This window comes from Solanum tuberosum, unplaced genomic scaffold (genome assembly GCF_000226075.1).
Source record: "Solanum tuberosum cultivar DM 1-3 516 R44 unplaced genomic scaffold, SolTub_3.0 scf00102, whole genome shotgun sequence".
In the NCBI taxonomy this organism is placed as follows: domain Eukaryota; kingdom Viridiplantae; phylum Streptophyta; class Magnoliopsida; order Solanales; family Solanaceae; genus Solanum; species Solanum tuberosum.
Genome location: NW_006239028.1, coordinates 23,958 through 40,285, shown reverse-complemented (window position 1 = coordinate 40,285; position 16,328 = coordinate 23,958). Strand labels below are relative to the sequence as shown.

Sequence of the window (16,328 nt, the reverse complement as noted above, 5' to 3'; positions counted from 1 at the left end):
AAGCAGAGATTAGTAAAACATTTGAGTTCTAATGAGGGATCACATCATGCATTTTGTTTACTTTTGATGTATGAAATTGTTTGATCATTTTAGATCGTTTAAACAACTAATCTTGAAAATGTTTTTTCAAAACAAAAACAAAAACGGTGGGAAGCATTGGGGGTAATCAAATTTGAAGAGCATTTTTCAGCAACAATTATTGTAAGTGTTTTTTAAGTGTATTTTTTCAAAAATAACTTTTGCTTCTCCTAAAAGTTTGATCAAATATCTCAATTTTGAAAAAGAAAAGTTTTTCTTTCCTTCCAATTTGATTGTTTAATTGATTGGACATGAATTTTAAGAAAGTAAATATCTTTTTTTTTTGAATTTTGTCATCTTAAATTAAATATTTATGAATATACTAAAAATATCATTTAATTTTGTAGTCTTAAATATGCTAGGTAGAATATTAGGATTAAGAAATTGCCGAAAAAGAAAAAAAGTTTTAAAAGGATTATTCACAAATTATTTGTCAAATTCCTTCGTTAATATTATTGACCCATATAATTTTTTAACAAATGAATACTACTTCATAGTTTTTTTTATATTCATAGATAGAAATAAAAAACCGAGAGTAACTCAAATAATAAGTCATAATATACATAGTTTAGGAATAATATATGTTAGGAAATTGTAATTCTTTTCTAGATGTTATTAGTATTAGGATTAATAATATAGAGAAATAATATTTAAAAGGATTGTTAAAAAGGAAAAAAATTCACTTATAGAAAAGGTCATCTCAACCCTAAACCCTCAACGGCTTGCCGAAGTTACACCTTGCTTCAAATTTCCCTTGCCGGAGTTCTTCTTCGTCTAAGTCTGTTGAAGAACCACCACTCTCCCGCCGGCGCTAGTTTCTTACACTTTCATCCATCATCACCGGTAAGCTCCGACGCTAAATGCCATTTATTTAACCATTTTATTAAGTATTGCGGTGTTGTTGCTTGATTTTTTTGTTCAAGGAATTCACCAAATTCGTTTGAATTATCAAAATAATCTGTTTCAGTTTTAAATTTATTCAATTTTACGTATTAGATATCAATTAATCTAACTGCGTAATGAAATCAGTTTATTTAAATTGAGGTTGATTATTGTGTTTATGGTTAGTATACTAGTTAATCAATTCTGCTTACTCTGAAATTGAAGATATCAATATGAGGTTGAAAGTTATATCTCGGTCTACGGATGATTTTACTCGTGAACGCAGTCAGGACCTTCAGGTTTGGCCACTCTTACTTGTGTTGGGGAAATGTGCTTTCACACTATGTCCTTGTTTTGAAAATATTAACTCGCATAATGATCTATGCTTGATTAGAGAGTTTTTCGGAACTTCGATCCCAGTCTTCGACATCAAGAGAAGGCAGTGGAATATGTTCGTGCTCTGAATGCAGTAAAACTAGACAAGGTTATTCCTGTTTCGTTATTTAATTTATATTGTTTTATTTTGTTTGAGTTTGTCAATTTAAGTTTTTTTTTTGTAAAGATATTTGCAAGGCCATTCGTTGGAGCAATGGATGGGCACATTGATGCTGTCTCTTGCATGGCAAAGAATCCTAATCACTTGAAAGGAATATTTTCTGGCTCCATGGACGGTGGTACGTTTTTTTCGAAGTCTATTTTGTTTATAGGCTTTTTACCTAGCTTCAAATATTGTTACATTTTGATGGTACATTTAGTTAAAAAAATATTCAACATTTAAAGTATAAAAGATATTACAAATTAAAGATTCTCTGTCTCAAAAAATAATAATTAAAACTTTAACCTTGACAAGTAATGCATCCAGGTTTTGCTGGCTGAGAATATTAAAATTATATCTATTAATTACTCTGGACTTCTGAAAATCTTTTGTATTCTTGCAGATGTTCGCCTATGGGATTTAGCTACCAGGTAGATATGCAATGCAATTGTTTTAGTTATTACTTGGTTTGGCATTTTATTATGATAAGTGTGATCTTGTATAACCTTTTATGCAGTTTTCTAGGGTAAGAATCTCTTAGACCAATAGCATCGTTTTCAGTTAAAAAGCATTTGGAACTCAAAAAATATGTTTTAATTACATTACCATTAAGTATGCATGTGATATACTTGAAATTCTGATCTTGAGACCTGAGGTTAATTATTTTGGAGTACTTCTACTAATTCACAGTGCACTAGGGATTTTTATTTCCATGTTACTGCTTGCATATGACACAAGCTGTATGGGACATCTTTATCTCCAATTTTGTCACGTATTGGACTTCTTTTAGATGTTTCATTCTAGTTGTATAAGGGGTTGAAATGTGAAAACTCTCTCGTTTGGCATTAGATCAATACTTGAACTTGTATGCAGTTTTTCATCTGTAACCAGCAAATAGAAGCATGTTAGTCATTTTTAAAAGGCTATGTTTTTTCAATTCCCATTACTTGTTGAACAGCTCGTGTGTGTTCTTTTGATTTTTTTTTATCTCAGTCATGTACCTTATAATGAATGTGTGCCCAATTTTTCTTTTGTGCAAAACCATAGGCGGACAGTACGTCAGTTTCCTGGTCACCAAGGTGCAGTACGTGGTTTGACAGTGTCCACGGATGGCCGTATTCTTGTATCATGTGGAACTGATTGCACGTAAGGCTTCAAGGGAACTATTGCATGCATGGATACACAATTAATATTGAAAAATATTCCTGTACTATATCTGACCCACTGTGCTTTTGGCTACTTTGCTATAGTGTTAGGCTCTGGAAAGTTCCTGTTGCTACTCTAATTGAGTCTGATGATGTATCTGATAACTCATCCCAGGTAAATGCATTTCAAGCTTTCTGTTCTTTTCCATGCATGAACCTGGTGTGCCAGATTGTCTAACAAACTGAATTCTTTTATTCTCAGCCATTGGCTGTTCATGTTTGGAAGAATGCATTCTGGTATGTTATTTGGCATCATTGTGCTTGCAAGATGATCAACTTAAGGATATCATAATAACTTTATTTGTTTTTCTCTAGCTTCATAACTTCAAACTGCAATTGATGTTGTCCATTTCTCAGGGGTGTTGACCACCAATGGGATGGTGATCTTTTTGCCACAGCTGGTGCTCAAGTTGACATTTGGAACCATAACAGGTTTGGTCACCCATTTGCTGTATCTTTTTTGCTGCCAGGTATGTGCAGTTTTTAACACATTTTAATCATCTTGTGAACCAGGTCTCAGCCGGTTAATAGTTTTGAATGGGGGAAAGACACAGTTACATCTGTTCGGTTTAATCCAGGGGAACCTAATCTTTTGGCTACATCAGCAAGGTTTTCATTCCTTAAGACTCTAGAGCCTTCTTTTTCCTTATTTTTTTTTTGGAGAAGGATTGAAGGCCTTCTTATAAGTTTCCTGTCCAGATGCATAACTGACTCTTTTGTTTTAAGTTAGTGCAAATTACTTTTTACTCAAGGTAATCAATTCATAGTTGCTCCTTATCAAAAAAATCAATCCGTCGTTGTTAGTTCATATTTTCATATGTGATGCTCCTTTTCTTTAAGACGATTAAGGCTTAGCTGGTTTCTGTGATCTTTTCTTTTTCTTCTGATACTTGCGTGGGTATCTGCATTTTCCAATCATGTAGTATACATGTTTAAATATACCCTCATTTGTATATAACCTTTGTCAAGTTAAATATCTCTTAGCCTTTTGAAAATTCACTATTATGTGCATCTGGGTTGCTAATGTCTTGGACAAACATTTACGCAGCAGTTGCGGCTTCTTTGAGTGTCAAATCAAACTTAAAAATATTAATTAGTGAAAATACACGAAATCTTCCCAATTTTTATGGAAAAATCAATAAAATATTGCACCTGTAAAGTTGTTTTGAAGAATAATTTTGCTTCAAACACTTGATTAGTTCGTGCTTTTTGCTCTTTTGATAGTACTCGTGAATGGTCTTTTAGAATAGCAGATGCCATGCATGTTATTGTAATTCAGTAGCGGCTCAGTTACTACATTAGAATTGATGCTTGCAAATTCCCAAGTGTAATCCGATTTTTACCCTGCAGCTACTGATATGTGGTATTTGATCTTTCTTGCAGTGATCGAAGCATAAGCATCTATGATTTACGGCTTTCTACACCAGCTAGAAAGGTTATTATGGCGGTAAGCAGCACGATTGTCTCTGTGAAAATTACTGCTAATGGTTGCATGGTCTTGTTTTGGTTAAATGCTGGCCCATAAGCTACTTATTTTTATAATGTGTGAGTTTTGTGGCCTTCCATTTCTTTTAGGCTTTGAACATCTTTTGAGTGATTGACTTGTTCTTAGGTTCAGTGGTCATGTTAAAAGAACCGCTGGGACCTCTCTTGAGTAATTCAGCTGATGTTACAAAGAAGCCCATGTTACAAATCAATAAGCAAACTAACAAGTTTGCACTTACCTCGTCCCTTATCACTGCAAGTGCTGGTGACCTTGCCATTTTTCTTGTTTTTCTCATTTTAGGACAATTGTACTGACAACATCTTTTATAGAGAAAAGCTAAAAAATCTCCTATATTAGGGATGGGAAGAGGGAAGCCTTAGTATCTTTGATAACAACTTTTGATATTTATCTGCTTTGTATTCTTTCAAAAAAGTTCATTTCTGAGTTAATATCTCTTTTTGCAGACAAAAACTAATTCTATAGCATGGAATCCGATGGAGCCAATGAATTTTACTGCCGTGAGTGCAACATGAGAACTTTGTTCTCCTTTCCTGTATCTTGTGTTCTCTCATAATTCTAGTCATGATATTTTTGCTTTCAGTTCCTTTATCACCCTTCCTGATTCCTGCTACCAAGAAATGGTTTTGTTATGATATTATGTTGTTACCTGTAACCTGAATGTAGATTATAGGTGGCAGGTCACATCCCACTTAAATGTGATTTTGATTTTTTGTTCTGTTTTTGGGTAAGGTACTATGAGATCTGATTCATGGGTGGGTGGGGGGATTAGGCTCCTTTTGTGAAAAAATTTTATCCTGATTTTTCTTTGTCCAAAATCTGTAACCTATACCTTTATAATATTCAGAAATTTTGGTCAAAGGTAACTAAAAGAAATTAGAGAGTCCTTCTACGTCTCTAGTGAATTCTGTGAGAACTTGAAGAATAAATCTTAAATTGAAATGTATATATCCAAATTTTGATGATGGTTTAAACTTTAACATGGAGTAAGGTGGATAATAGTAGCCTGCTTACAGTCCTTTTCCGATTGCTAAAACAGTTTTGATTGTTATAATTTGAATGTAGAATTTAATCATCTTAAATATGGATGGAAACTTGCAAACTTAGATAGGACCAAAAGGTGACTGGTTCCTTGGAAGGTCTTTTCTTAGTGAGACTTGCCTAGTTATGCTTCTAACACCACCCCAACATTATTGCTAGAAGTTTGTGAAGCTCAAGTAGAGTAGTGTAGCTCTATCATGGACTCACTGCCCTTGTGTAAAATGTTGCTATGCTAGAGTGTCACATGGTGTTGATTTTTTTAATCGTTAGTGGTTGTTTTCACTTTCCAGCATGAATTTATATGTTAGGTGCTTTCTTTGCTATTACTCCTCACATGTCTCGTTGGTATAGGCTAATGATGATGGCAGATGCTACAGTTATGATGTTAGAAAGTTAAATGAAGCCAAATGTGTGCATATAGATCATACCTCTTCAGTGTAAGGCATCAACTCTTTCATTTACTGCAGTTCATGTGTTGTATTCGACAAGCAGAGTTTGTTGCTAATATTAGGGGTTTATTTGCAGGATGGATATAGATTATTCACCAACCGGTCGAGAATTTGTTACTGGATCTTATGATAGATCTGTAAGTTCCTGTCAAGTTTATTTGTTCACCTAGTGTCTCAGCACTTTGACTGAATTACCATCCTTTGTAGGTGAGAATTTTCAAATATAATGGTGGCCACAGCAGGGAAATTTATCACGCTAAGAGGATGCAGAGGTTTCACTCCATATCTTGATGAAGACACATCTTTTCTGTTTATTTTAGTTATCCCCAACAATAATTTACAGTCTTGGCTGCTTATAGTACTTGCACTATCAAGTGAATGTGTTTTCCTGACATCTGTCATCAACTCAGGGTATTCTGTGTCAAGTTCAGTTGCGATGCAAGTTATATTATCTCAGGAAGTGATGATACCAACCTACGTCTATGGAAAGCAAAAGCATCTGAGCAAATGGGAGTTGTATGTACCTACACTACTTGATTCTTTTGGTTTATATCCTATTTACTGGGAACTTGTATTCATGTTTCCTTTCTTTTTTTAGATGCATTATGGGTTTGAATCTTTCTGATTTTCCTTAACATATCTATCCCTTGTTCCTCTTTAATTGTGAATTTGGTTTCAACACGTCGTTAAGATTATAAAAAGATGATGATCAAGAGGTTGTAAGTTTTTATACCCCATCCATTTTAGTTTCTTGGGATGCTTAGCATGGTGAGATTTCGGGTTTTAGTTATTGGAAACAAAGGAAAGATTTACATTTCTTCAGTAGAACTCTTAGACATGAGATTCCAAACTTGAAAAAACTTTCTAGTTTTTCATTGAAATAGTTACACAAGTTAAAGAGTGTGATGAGTATTAAAAAGGAAAAGAAGGGAAAGAGAGAGAGTTGTTAGTGCATAGATGAAAAGGAAATTCTTAGAACAGCCAAACGTGAAGGTAGGTAAATCCCTGTCAGATAAACAAAATGTTTGGAAAGGAACGGGGAGAAAGATATAACTTATGAAATGATTAACATTTGATTGTGCAGGAACTGTTGTGCAAAAGAACAAAAAAAATACGATTGTCTTAAATCTTTTCTTGCAAGAATGACTTTTTGATATGTTGTGTTGCCTTATATTGAGTTCTTTAGGTATTGTTTTCTGATCATCCCAAAAAAATTTCTTGAATGTTTGGTTTGCGACGATATTTAGAACAACTAACAATTGTCTCCACCTTCTTCACTTTGAAGCTTCTTTATGTGCATCACAATACTATTGCCTTCAATAATGAACAAAATAATCTGTTCCTAACTTTTTCTGGAGGGCAAATGTTGTACTGTTGTTTTGGAAGAAAATGGGAAAGAAAGCTATTTAATGTTAGCTTCCTTGATTGTTCTGTAATTCTGTTTCTGTTTTTCTTCACATCCATCTGAATTTTAAATCTGAAAATTATGTTCTTGCAGGTTTTGCCAAGAGAGCGGAAAAGACATGAATATTTGGAGGCTGTCAAGAATCGTTACAAGCATCTTCCTGAAGTCAGGCGCATTGACAGGTAACAGTTCATCTATGTCTAAGATTCTTGTCTTAGGTCCTTAGGCCATTGGTACCAAATCGTAGTTGACCATCTTCGTTAACTGGCCTGTAAGATCATGTCATGTCCATCCAGTGCAAAAAGTTTGTTCCAATGTGACCTATATTATGCTAACTCAAGCCTGAACAAAACCTCTGCATGGTTAAGGACTTAAAGCTAAAGTGAGAAGTTCAGAAGATGATGATTACCATTGTTAATTCTGTGTGCATATATTTGTTACTTTGCATTCCTGTTGAATATCTCAAAAGATTCCCAGTGAGCCCAAAAGAGATTAATCTTCACTCTCCCTTATTGTGATTTTACAGACACAGACACTTGCCAAAACCAATCTACAAGGCAAGTAGACAAATACGCGAGATGACAGAATCTGCGAGGCGGAAAGAGGAGAGGAGGAAAGCTCACAGTGCCCCTGGAAGCATTAAGAATAAGCAACTGCGAACAAAAAGAATTGTCCGAGAAGTTGAATGAAAAGTGTGGCTGTCTTGATCTGCTGATGCATGTTAGCCAGGCCAATTTGAACCGTTTAGAAAGTTATTACCTATTTTCACAGTTGTTAGCAGGCCTATAAGATAGTAATTTTATTTTATCAGAGGGAAGAATTGAAGTTCCATCATTTCATGTCGTTATCGAGATATAGTGGTGGTTACTTATGTTAAAATTATGTTGCTGCTTACTGCTAAAAATTTTGCCCTGCTCTTTCAAATAGTGATAAAAAAAAAATGCAGATTCTATCATTAAGAAAAACATGTTAACAGACTCTGGTTAAACTTTACATGAATGCATTTGCCAACTAGATTGGTGAGCTAAATTGTGAATAAGTTATTTGGAAACGCTTGCTAAACAGCTGAAAAGTTTGTTCATTTTCGCTTTCATTATATGGTTTGTAAATCATACTTGGATGATAATCTCGAAGTTAGATTTGGTAGTTCAAACTTCAGAGATATTAAAAATTTTGAGATGGTCAAGTTAAATAAAAATACCTAAAATTTGCTTACTTTCAAATTGTTCGAATCGGGGGCTTTAGTGAGCCTTGTATCATTAGACATAACAGAATTTTTAAGAACTCCTAACTCGTGATTCTAAATTGATAACACGGTTAAATAAGTGGGTGTTTAACTATCTTTTATTATGAAATTTGAAAATTAATTTTTATTTTCAAAGTGAAATGATATTTGAAAATTGATTAATAAAATTGAGATTGTTTTTTTACATTTTTTATGAGTAATTTAGAGTGAAAAAGTGAATTTTTTGCCAGGCGAAATACCTCTCTGTATAAGAATATAAGAATTTATAAACTTTGGCTATACCTTACATAGGATCCTGAAATTGGCTATTTTTGCACTCCTCCAAAGTAAGCCGACTCGAAGGGGCAGCCAAGCCAAGCATTCCCCTAGGGTTTAGCCCAAAACCCTGTAATTTCATTTCAACAGTAAATCTTTTTTCCATTAGCATACATCCTGAACGATTCTCTTTTCCCATGGCCATCGCCGCCGCTAGATCCATTTTCCGGTCATCGTCCCTGCGCAATGCCGCATCAAGGATTGCATCGGAGGCTAAAGCAGCTCGATCTCCCTTGCGCACGCCTTCTAAAAGTCCTCTTTCTCATCGCATCTTCAGGTACTCTTTTTTTTTTTTACTAGTAGTTTCTAGAATATTCAGTTTCATAATATGTGATAGAACAATTTTTGCAATTCAAAAAGGTGTCCTTCTGAAATGAGCGCTTGTTTGGAGTCGCTGCAACCATACCACACCGTCACTGCTTCGGCTTTGATGACTTCTATGCTTACTGACTCTCTCCGTAGTTACAGTTGGCTCTCAGAAGGTAATTTTTCACTCTGTTATTCTCTCATTGCGCTATGTTATTGATTAGTTTGATTTCTGTTGGTATTTAGTTAATTAATCAGAACTGATAATTTTATTGTTAAGCGAGTCAGCTATAAAATGTATTCTGCCTCATTAGTATGTTCATGCAAATGTTTGAGAATTGTGCAAAAGTAGTTATTATCTGATGCAGATTGGAGTAATCAATCAATTAAGTATTAACTATTGTTTAATTCCAAAGTCTGTTTTATGGATCTATTGTTTTGTTCCGCTCGATTTGTAGAATCAATATTCAGTGATTCATTGTAGTCAGACTGTTATTTTTTCTTTGATAATCGAGAAATTTCTGAGGACACTATTGAAACACTATGGGCAATGGCCCCTGTTCCTGTACTTTTCACTTAAAAACCATCCTTTTGTCTGTATCATTGATGTGTGCGCATCATGTGATTTTCTTTTACTTAAAACCAAATCCCTGGAGGCCAACTATTATTATGTTAGTTGTCTTACCACAGTTCTCTTTATTTGGGTTTAGATCTGCCATGCTTTGCGAGACTTACATATCAAGAGTCACTAAGGACATAAAATGTATGTAGAAATTCGAAATGGCATCTTTTCCCCTCTCACGGGGAACAAAGATGTTGTCAGCTTTGCTGTGATTGCATGTGATCAATTTTTACAACAAGTGGTTCTGAAAGGATCAAATTTATCTGTACTTCTGGGGTTCACGCTTTTTATCTTTAGTTCTCTCTATTTGCTCTTTTAATTTTGTCATTGCTGGGGGAGTGAGTGGTGTTAATTTGGAAGCAGGTGTATTAGAATATATAAGCTGTAACTCGCCTGTGAGTATCAATCTAGTAATTAGCTGAAGATGTTCATATAACTGTTTTTAGTCTAAGAGGAGTTGTAGCTCTCTTCTTCATTGAAACGTCCTGTACTGGCTGAATTTTCCATGATTTCAAGGTGCTTGAAACTATTAACTAGGTGACTAGCACCTCTGCTGACAACAACCTTCAATCTTGCCGATGATTCGATTTCAACTAGACTTGAAATCATTCTTTTCCACCTGAACGAATAAGCCAATATAAGTTGAGTGACCTATCGCGTAATACATCATTGCAAATACTTTCTCCTATTGATGTCTAGCTCCCTTTTCCTTTCTTTTCCTATAAACCATAACCATTTGGCAAGATTTTGTGGTTTCTGTGTATCCATCTTTTATATTTCTCTGACCGACGAGTTTTCGTTTTTGATATAGGTATCTAGCAAGACCTATAGGACCCTCATTTGATGTCCTTTCCTCATTTACTACTTTGGTAAGTCAATCAAGTATTTCTCTTTAGTGTGTCTTGGACATATCCGAAGTTTAACATGGACCTTCTAATTTATAGTTTTGAATAAATATTTTCCTACTGAGCATGATATATGGAGCCTCCTTTGAAATACCCTTGAAACAATTTCATTCCATAGTTTAGTTATGTCAAAGGCAGAGTAATTGTCAATAGTCTCTTGCATTCTCTTCATTTTTAGTGTTCCCCATCACGTACTTTCCGGTTCCTATTTGTCACTTTGATTAAGTGTTGGATGCTTCATTCTTCCTGTTGTAGGCGTTGACAAGACTAGATGAAGAAGGAGAAGCTTAGAGGACTGAATTGGATTCATTTATGTTTGGAAGCTTTCAATTTAAAAATTGTTACTTTGCATAAAATTTTGTTGACTACTTTTGCTGGATCAGAAATAATGTATGCTGGTTGTTAGGGGTGTATAATGACAGGATATCTGTAGATTTTGCTGATGAATCTTGCAATGAGATGTTTATTTCATTTTCTTTGTGCATCTCTGGCGCATTTTCATGTACGTCTCTTGCAAAAGTTGTCATTAGATTTAATAATATGGACAAGCAGAATCATGTTCTTCTTTGTTTGGTCACTAAAGTAGTGTCAGGATGTCTTTCTAGACACACCTGGTAGAATTGGTGCTTACGATTTTATCTTTATTCGATCAGCCCAAAATGAAGACGTGTGATGATTTTTGGAGAGCTGGAGCAATAATGTACTTTCTCACACTGGTGCGCTAAGTAAAGAGGGTTATAATGAGCTGCTCCTTTATTTTTGAACTTGGTAATGCTAGATTGCAAGTTAGTGTTACCATTTGCTTACTTCTGACTTGTGTGCCTGTCTCTTTATTTGTTATTGACGGTTTACCTTTCTGTTTGTAACTTTTTCTATTCATTGATGTTTCTTTTTTATGGCAACACTAACTTCTTGTTAATCAACCAGCTTGAGATAATGAAACATGATCGGTTACCTGTCCTCAGGGTGATGAAGCTATGCTTTCATGAGTATTTAGCGATGAACTTAGTCGTGTAAAATAAACCTACATACACTTTATATTTTACTTTTTAGTTAACGGTTTAAGAAAGTAAAATTTGATTTAATAGATGTTGGAAGACAAGAAACAGTCAAAATATTTGTATGAAGTTGATTGCATAGACAACAAAAAGGAAATAAAGGTACGATATATATTATATTACAATTAAGGTAAGAAAAATTGAGAGTATATTAATTGATAAATTCTGTATTACAATGTCTATATTTTCTATATAATATTAGCTGATGGATGTCCTTCTAAGCATTCTACATTAGGATCACCATCGTCTTCCTTGTCCAAAATAGCAAGTACTTCATCCCCAACATCGTCTTCCTCTACATTAATGTCATTTTCTAATTGCAAAGATGAATCAATAAGTTTTTCAATGTCATTCATATTCTCATCGCTAACTCCATTTTTGTTACCATCATTGGGTTTTCTCTTCTTCTTTATCTTACAAATTACATAACCCTTATTCTTAATTTCTCTAGCATCCAAATAACCATCATACAAAGAGTATTCCGTCATTAGCCACTCGCCATTAGCATTCTTGTTATCACTTTTGCTGTAGGTGTACTTTAAACTTTTCACGTACCCCATGAGTCTACCTTTATTGTCAAAAACCTCTTTTCCCTTTCCTTGTGGCTTCCACGTACCCTTCCCCACAGTTCGCGAAACTCTTTTCCATTTCGGATTTTGTTTCTTTTGGGGAGTTATAAAGTAACGTGTGTAGCTGTTAGTGCCTTCAAAAATCTGCCATGGTTCGTTGTCCGCATAAAGATTAACAACCTCCATATATTGATTTTGGTTGGGTAGTGGTTCATCTCTCGTAAACCCTACTAAATACTTCACGACTTCTATATTCTTAGGTGAAAAAATATAGCCCAACCGACTTCCTTTACCTCGAGCCATTATTTTAGTGATTGATGAATTTAAGAAACAATAATATTAATCACTGCTAGTTAGTTAGTAAGAAAAAATGATAATTATTTAAACAAAAAGAGAAAACTGGTCCGAGAGAATAATGGGAATATGATATGATAATTATTAAAACAAAAAGAGAGAACTGTTAGAGAATAAGGGGAATATGATTTGATAATTATTTATACAAAAAGAAAGAAGTGATATGAGAGAATTAGAGGAATATGATTTGATTATTATTTATACACAGAGAGAACGATCCCTGAGAGAATAGGAATGACGTTTTTTGGTAACTTTTTGTTTTATCTTACCTTTCGAAGGCTGGAATACTTTTTTTATTTACCTAATTTCTCCTAATCAAGTAGTTAATCACTTATTTAGAAGCTTTGGAAGCTTCTTTTTTTGAATTACTTGTTTAAGCTTTGGTAGCTTTTTTGTTTTTTGAATTAGTAATTACTCCTTATCACAAAGTTAATCACTGATTTAGAAGTTTCGGAAGTCTTTTTTTTTTTTTTTTTTTAAACCCTCTTAATTTGATGCCATGCCACCTGATGTATTAAGATTCTTTTAAAAAAATTCCAATTTTGCTGTTAAACTAAACTTTGATAAAATTAAACTTTGAAATTTTTTCATAATTCAAAGTAAATAATTATTCAGAGTGCAAGAAAATTATTGAAATGCTAAACTATTTTACCTCTACTTTTAAACAATTATGTATATTGCCACTTTTAATATTTTATAGCATATTTGATACCACTAAGTGTGTATATCTAATGAAAAAATTGAAGATTTACGTATTATTGGAAATTTACACATGTATTTGACACAATTTGTTATATCATGTATCCAAGTCTTGTCATATGTATATGGTCTTCTATCATGTATCTTAATATTATCATATATTTTTTGTATTATTACAATGTAGCTAACTGTTTTCATATTTATCTGAGATACATGTTTTTGGATATAACGTATGAAATTGATTGTAAATATTTTTGGGTCATTAATGAAAGTGATACTGTTAATCGAAAAAAGATATTCATTGATTCATTGTAGTTGACTGTTATTTTTCCTTTGATCGATCGTGTAATACATCATTGCATATAGGTACTAGCAAGACTTATAGTACCCTCATTTACTACTTTGGTAAGTCAATCAAGTATTTTTGCTTCTTGTTCACAAGGAATGAACAACTTTCATATTGTAGTACTTAACGAATGAAGAATCAGGGATGGTTAGTCAACATTCTTGTCGAAAAATTATATTACGTGTATAGATCAAAATTGAATTGTAAGGATTAAATACGTAAACTTGAACACTCTTGATACACATAAGAGCTATAACCTAGAGGGGATTCATTTATGTTTGGAAGCTTTTAATTTAGAAATTGTTACTAACATAAAATATTGCTGACTAATTTTGCTGGATCATAAATATTGTATGATGGTTGTTAGGAGTGTATAATGACAGAATATATGTAGTTTTTTGCTGATGAATCTTGCAATGAGATGTTTATTTCACATTCATTAATGTTTCTTATGATAAGTTGAGCTATATGGTAACACTAACTTCTTGTTAATCAACCAGTTTGCAATAATAAAACATGAATGAAGCTACGCTTTCATTCACACTAGTCATTGACGAGGAGGATTTAGTCATGATGAACTTAGATAGTCGTGTAAAATAAACATATATACACTTTATATTTTATTTTTGGTTAACGGTTTAAGAAAGTAAAATTTGATTTAATAAATGTTGGAAGACAAGAAACAGTCAAAATATTTATATGAAGTTGATTGCATAGACAAAACAAAAAGAAAATAAAGGTACGATATATACTATAACGTCATCAGTTTCCCATGATCAATTATTAGCTAATTACAAGAAACGTATGAAACTTGAGAGAATTACTAATTGATAAATTCTATAATACAAAGTCTATATCGTCAAGATCGACATCTTATGGATGTCCCTCTAAGCATTCTACATTATGATCACCATCGTGTAAGCTAACGTCAACGTATGGTGAGACTCTAGTTTGTTTACCTTTCTTCAAGAGAATAACGCAAACAAGGCATATTCACATTCAACATTACAGTACACTGGCTAGGAAAAGGAACTAAAAAAAACGTAATGTATACCGTTTAGGACATTTGTCAAACAAAGCTATGTGGATTGTCCTCCTCAATATGCTTTCAAGTCATGAGTTGGTTCAGTGGGATGAGAATATGGATGACGTTGAAAAACTTATCAATTCGGTTTTGCAAAGATATCGTACTTGCTAATAAGTGTATATGGTACAACTTAAATCGTCCTTACTAATTTGTTTTGTTGGAGTTGCCTTCATAGGTGTTTGATGAGTTTTGTTTAACCACCACAAAGTTGTGGTGAGAAGGATATATATATAGCCTCTTTGCCTTTAATTAAAGGATAGTTAAAGATTTCTAGTTTAAGCTAATTGGATATGAGAAAAAATCTAATAAAATGTATATATACACACCGCTGAATTCAAATTAATCGGCTTTTTTAATATAAGCATCGAATAATAAATAAGAAACCACAAGAGAAAAGAGTAGGGAAATAGATAACTGCATTACAAATTGGATATTTATTTTGAATGCATAGAATGACAGGTCTCTAAATTGGGATAGAAGGAATGTGTATTTAATAAGGCTGGTTAAAATATTCATCTTAGAATAAGTCCTACATTTTTGAATTTTTCTTGGAGAACATAAAAGAAAGTTATAAAAATATGATCTCCATTAAGGAGAATTTATTACATAGTTAAGTTTATCTTGAAACTCTTTAATAAATAATTTCCTTCAACTTTTTTTTTATAAAAAATATTGACACTTTTTGATAAGTAATTTTCTTAAACTTTAAGAAGGGTCTTTTATATGTTGATAACTAAACAAATAAATTAAATAACAACATTTTTACTGCTCGAAAAAAGGAAAATTTAAACGTTCAAAAACATCCACAACACTCAACTTTTCATTGAGTCCAACTACAAAGTCATTTCTTTAAGTAGATTCTTATATCAAAACTTAATTGGTAAAGAAACTTTCAACTCAACTTTGTGCTAGGAGATGTTTGTGACCATAATTCATATCCAAATTCATTCCAACACTAAAAAATTTACCTTAACACCTAAGAACAATTTATTTGTCACACCTGATACTACCTTACACACAAATGAAGAATGATTCAGGCCTTAGCTTAGAAATTTTCAAAATGCTACAATATATAGTTAGAAGTTAGATCTTTTTGTGTGAACTAAACTAGATGGGAGTTTCAACAAGAGCAATTAGAAAGCAGGGATTGGGAGAGTCCTTATCTGATATATTTATTGATACTAACATATTCCACCTCGTTTTCCCAAATATAAGTAATCTCATTTTTGTCTTGAATAAATTCCCTATCATGATAAAAACGAGTTATAATAATGTTGTCCATAAGATTCTTTGAAACAAGCCCCAAAATTTCCTGACACGTTATGAATAATAAGAACAAAAAAAACCCTAACTTTTTCTGGATATTAACCACACACCATCACAATAATATAATAGTAAAAAGAGTAACTTTCACATATAGCAAACATAAAAATCATATTTGTATGCTATAACTATAGTTTGCATAATTGCGCTCTATAGCAAACATAAATATGTATATTTCGCTATACATATACAAAAGAAAGTAGTTGTATAATTTGTTTCTGTTTTAGTATACATATACAAAAGATCAATTGTATAATTTGTGTTTGTATAAAGCGAGAAAGAGAGAAAGACAAAAGAAAACTAGGCAGGGGAAGATCGTATTTGTATAATCATAAGTGTATAGGACGAAGATATATGCATTTGTATTTGTATAAAGTGAGAGAGGCGAGTGAAATCTGG

The 16,328-nt window shown here is 33.0% G+C and overlaps 3 protein-coding genes across 9 annotated transcripts; 2 read left to right on the top strand and 1 right to left on the bottom strand.

Moving 5' to 3' along the window:
• Positions 1 to 756: 756 nt before the first annotated feature.
• LOC102585720 (DDB1- and CUL4-associated factor 13) lies at positions 757 to 8,138 on the top strand. Of its 4 annotated transcripts, none has more exons than XM_006348762.2 (18): positions 757 to 921; positions 1,186 to 1,259; positions 1,355 to 1,444; positions 1,523 to 1,634; positions 1,899 to 1,926; positions 2,543 to 2,641; positions 2,746 to 2,815; positions 2,903 to 2,937; positions 3,058 to 3,132; positions 3,214 to 3,309; positions 4,084 to 4,147; positions 4,651 to 4,704; positions 5,597 to 5,682; positions 5,771 to 5,831; positions 5,902 to 5,966; positions 6,105 to 6,210; positions 7,193 to 7,281; positions 7,626 to 8,138. In XM_006348762.2, exons 2-18 carry the CDS (start codon positions 1,194 to 1,196, stop codon positions 7,786 to 7,788), a joined length of 1,359 nt encoding a protein of 452 aa, XP_006348824.1. In that variant the 5' UTR covers positions 757 to 921; positions 1,186 to 1,193; the 3' UTR covers positions 7,789 to 8,138. The 4 variants fall into 4 exon arrangements, with proteins under 4 accessions (XP_006348824.1, XP_006348822.1, XP_006348823.1 ...); XM_006348760.2 differs by having other exon boundaries at positions 1,180 to 1,259; XM_006348761.2 differs by having other exon boundaries at positions 1,155 to 1,259.
• Positions 8,139 to 8,635: 497 nt separating this feature from the next.
• On the top strand, positions 8,636 to 11,453 carry LOC102585154 (protein NUCLEAR FUSION DEFECTIVE 6, chloroplastic/mitochondrial-like). Of its 4 annotated transcripts, none has more exons than XR_367394.2 (4): positions 8,638 to 8,937; positions 9,021 to 9,142; positions 10,400 to 10,457; positions 11,147 to 11,453. XR_367394.2 is itself a non-coding variant. In XM_006348759.2 (3 exons), exons 1-3 carry the CDS (start codon positions 8,798 to 8,800, stop codon positions 10,766 to 10,768), a joined length of 282 nt encoding a protein of 93 aa, XP_006348821.1. In that variant the 5' UTR covers positions 8,636 to 8,797; the 3' UTR covers positions 10,769 to 11,047. The 4 variants fall into 4 exon arrangements, 2 of the variants coding, with proteins under 2 accessions (XP_006348821.1, XP_015164851.1); XR_367393.2 differs by lacking the exon at positions 11,147 to 11,453 and adding an exon at positions 10,749 to 11,047; XM_006348759.2 differs by lacking the exons at positions 10,400 to 10,457; positions 11,147 to 11,453 and adding an exon at positions 10,749 to 11,047 and having other exon boundaries at positions 8,636 to 8,937.
• Positions 11,454 to 11,739: 286 nt separating this feature from the next.
• LOC102606428 (NAC domain-containing protein 78-like) lies at positions 11,740 to 12,423 on the bottom strand. The gene has a single exon (XM_006348907.1). The coding sequence runs from the start codon at positions 12,421 to 12,423 to the stop codon at positions 11,740 to 11,742; it is 684 nt and encodes a 227-aa protein (XP_006348969.1).
• Positions 12,424 to 16,328: the final 3,905 nt, after the last annotated feature.

Excerpts from the sequence above, each read along its gene's own strand:
- LOC102585720 (XM_006348762.2), top strand. The coding sequence starts at position 1,194 with ATGAGGTTGAAAGTTATATCTCGGTCTACGGATGATTTTACTCGTGAA. Across the intron at positions 1,445-1,522 it reads ATGCAGTAAAACTAGACAAG|ATATTTGCAAGGCCATTCGT; the intron begins GTTATTCCTGTT and ends TTTTTTGTAAAG. Across the intron at positions 5,683-5,770 it reads ATAGATCATACCTCTTCAGT|GATGGATATAGATTATTCAC; the intron begins GTAAGGCATCAA and ends GTTTATTTGCAG.
- LOC102585154 (XM_015309365.1), top strand. The coding sequence starts at position 8,798 with ATGGCCATCGCCGCCGCTAGATCCATTTTCCGGTCATCGTCCCTGCGC. Across the intron at positions 8,938-9,020 it reads CTTTCTCATCGCATCTTCAG|GTGTCCTTCTGAAATGAGCG; the intron begins GTACTCTTTTTT and ends CAATTCAAAAAG. Across the intron at positions 9,143-11,146 it reads TTACAGTTGGCTCTCAGAAG|CCCAAAATGAAGACGTGTGA; the intron begins GTAATTTTTCAC and ends TTATTCGATCAG.
- LOC102606428 (XM_006348907.1), bottom strand. The coding sequence starts at position 12,423 with ATGGCTCGAGGTAAAGGAAGTCGGTTGGGCTATATTTTTTCACCTAAG.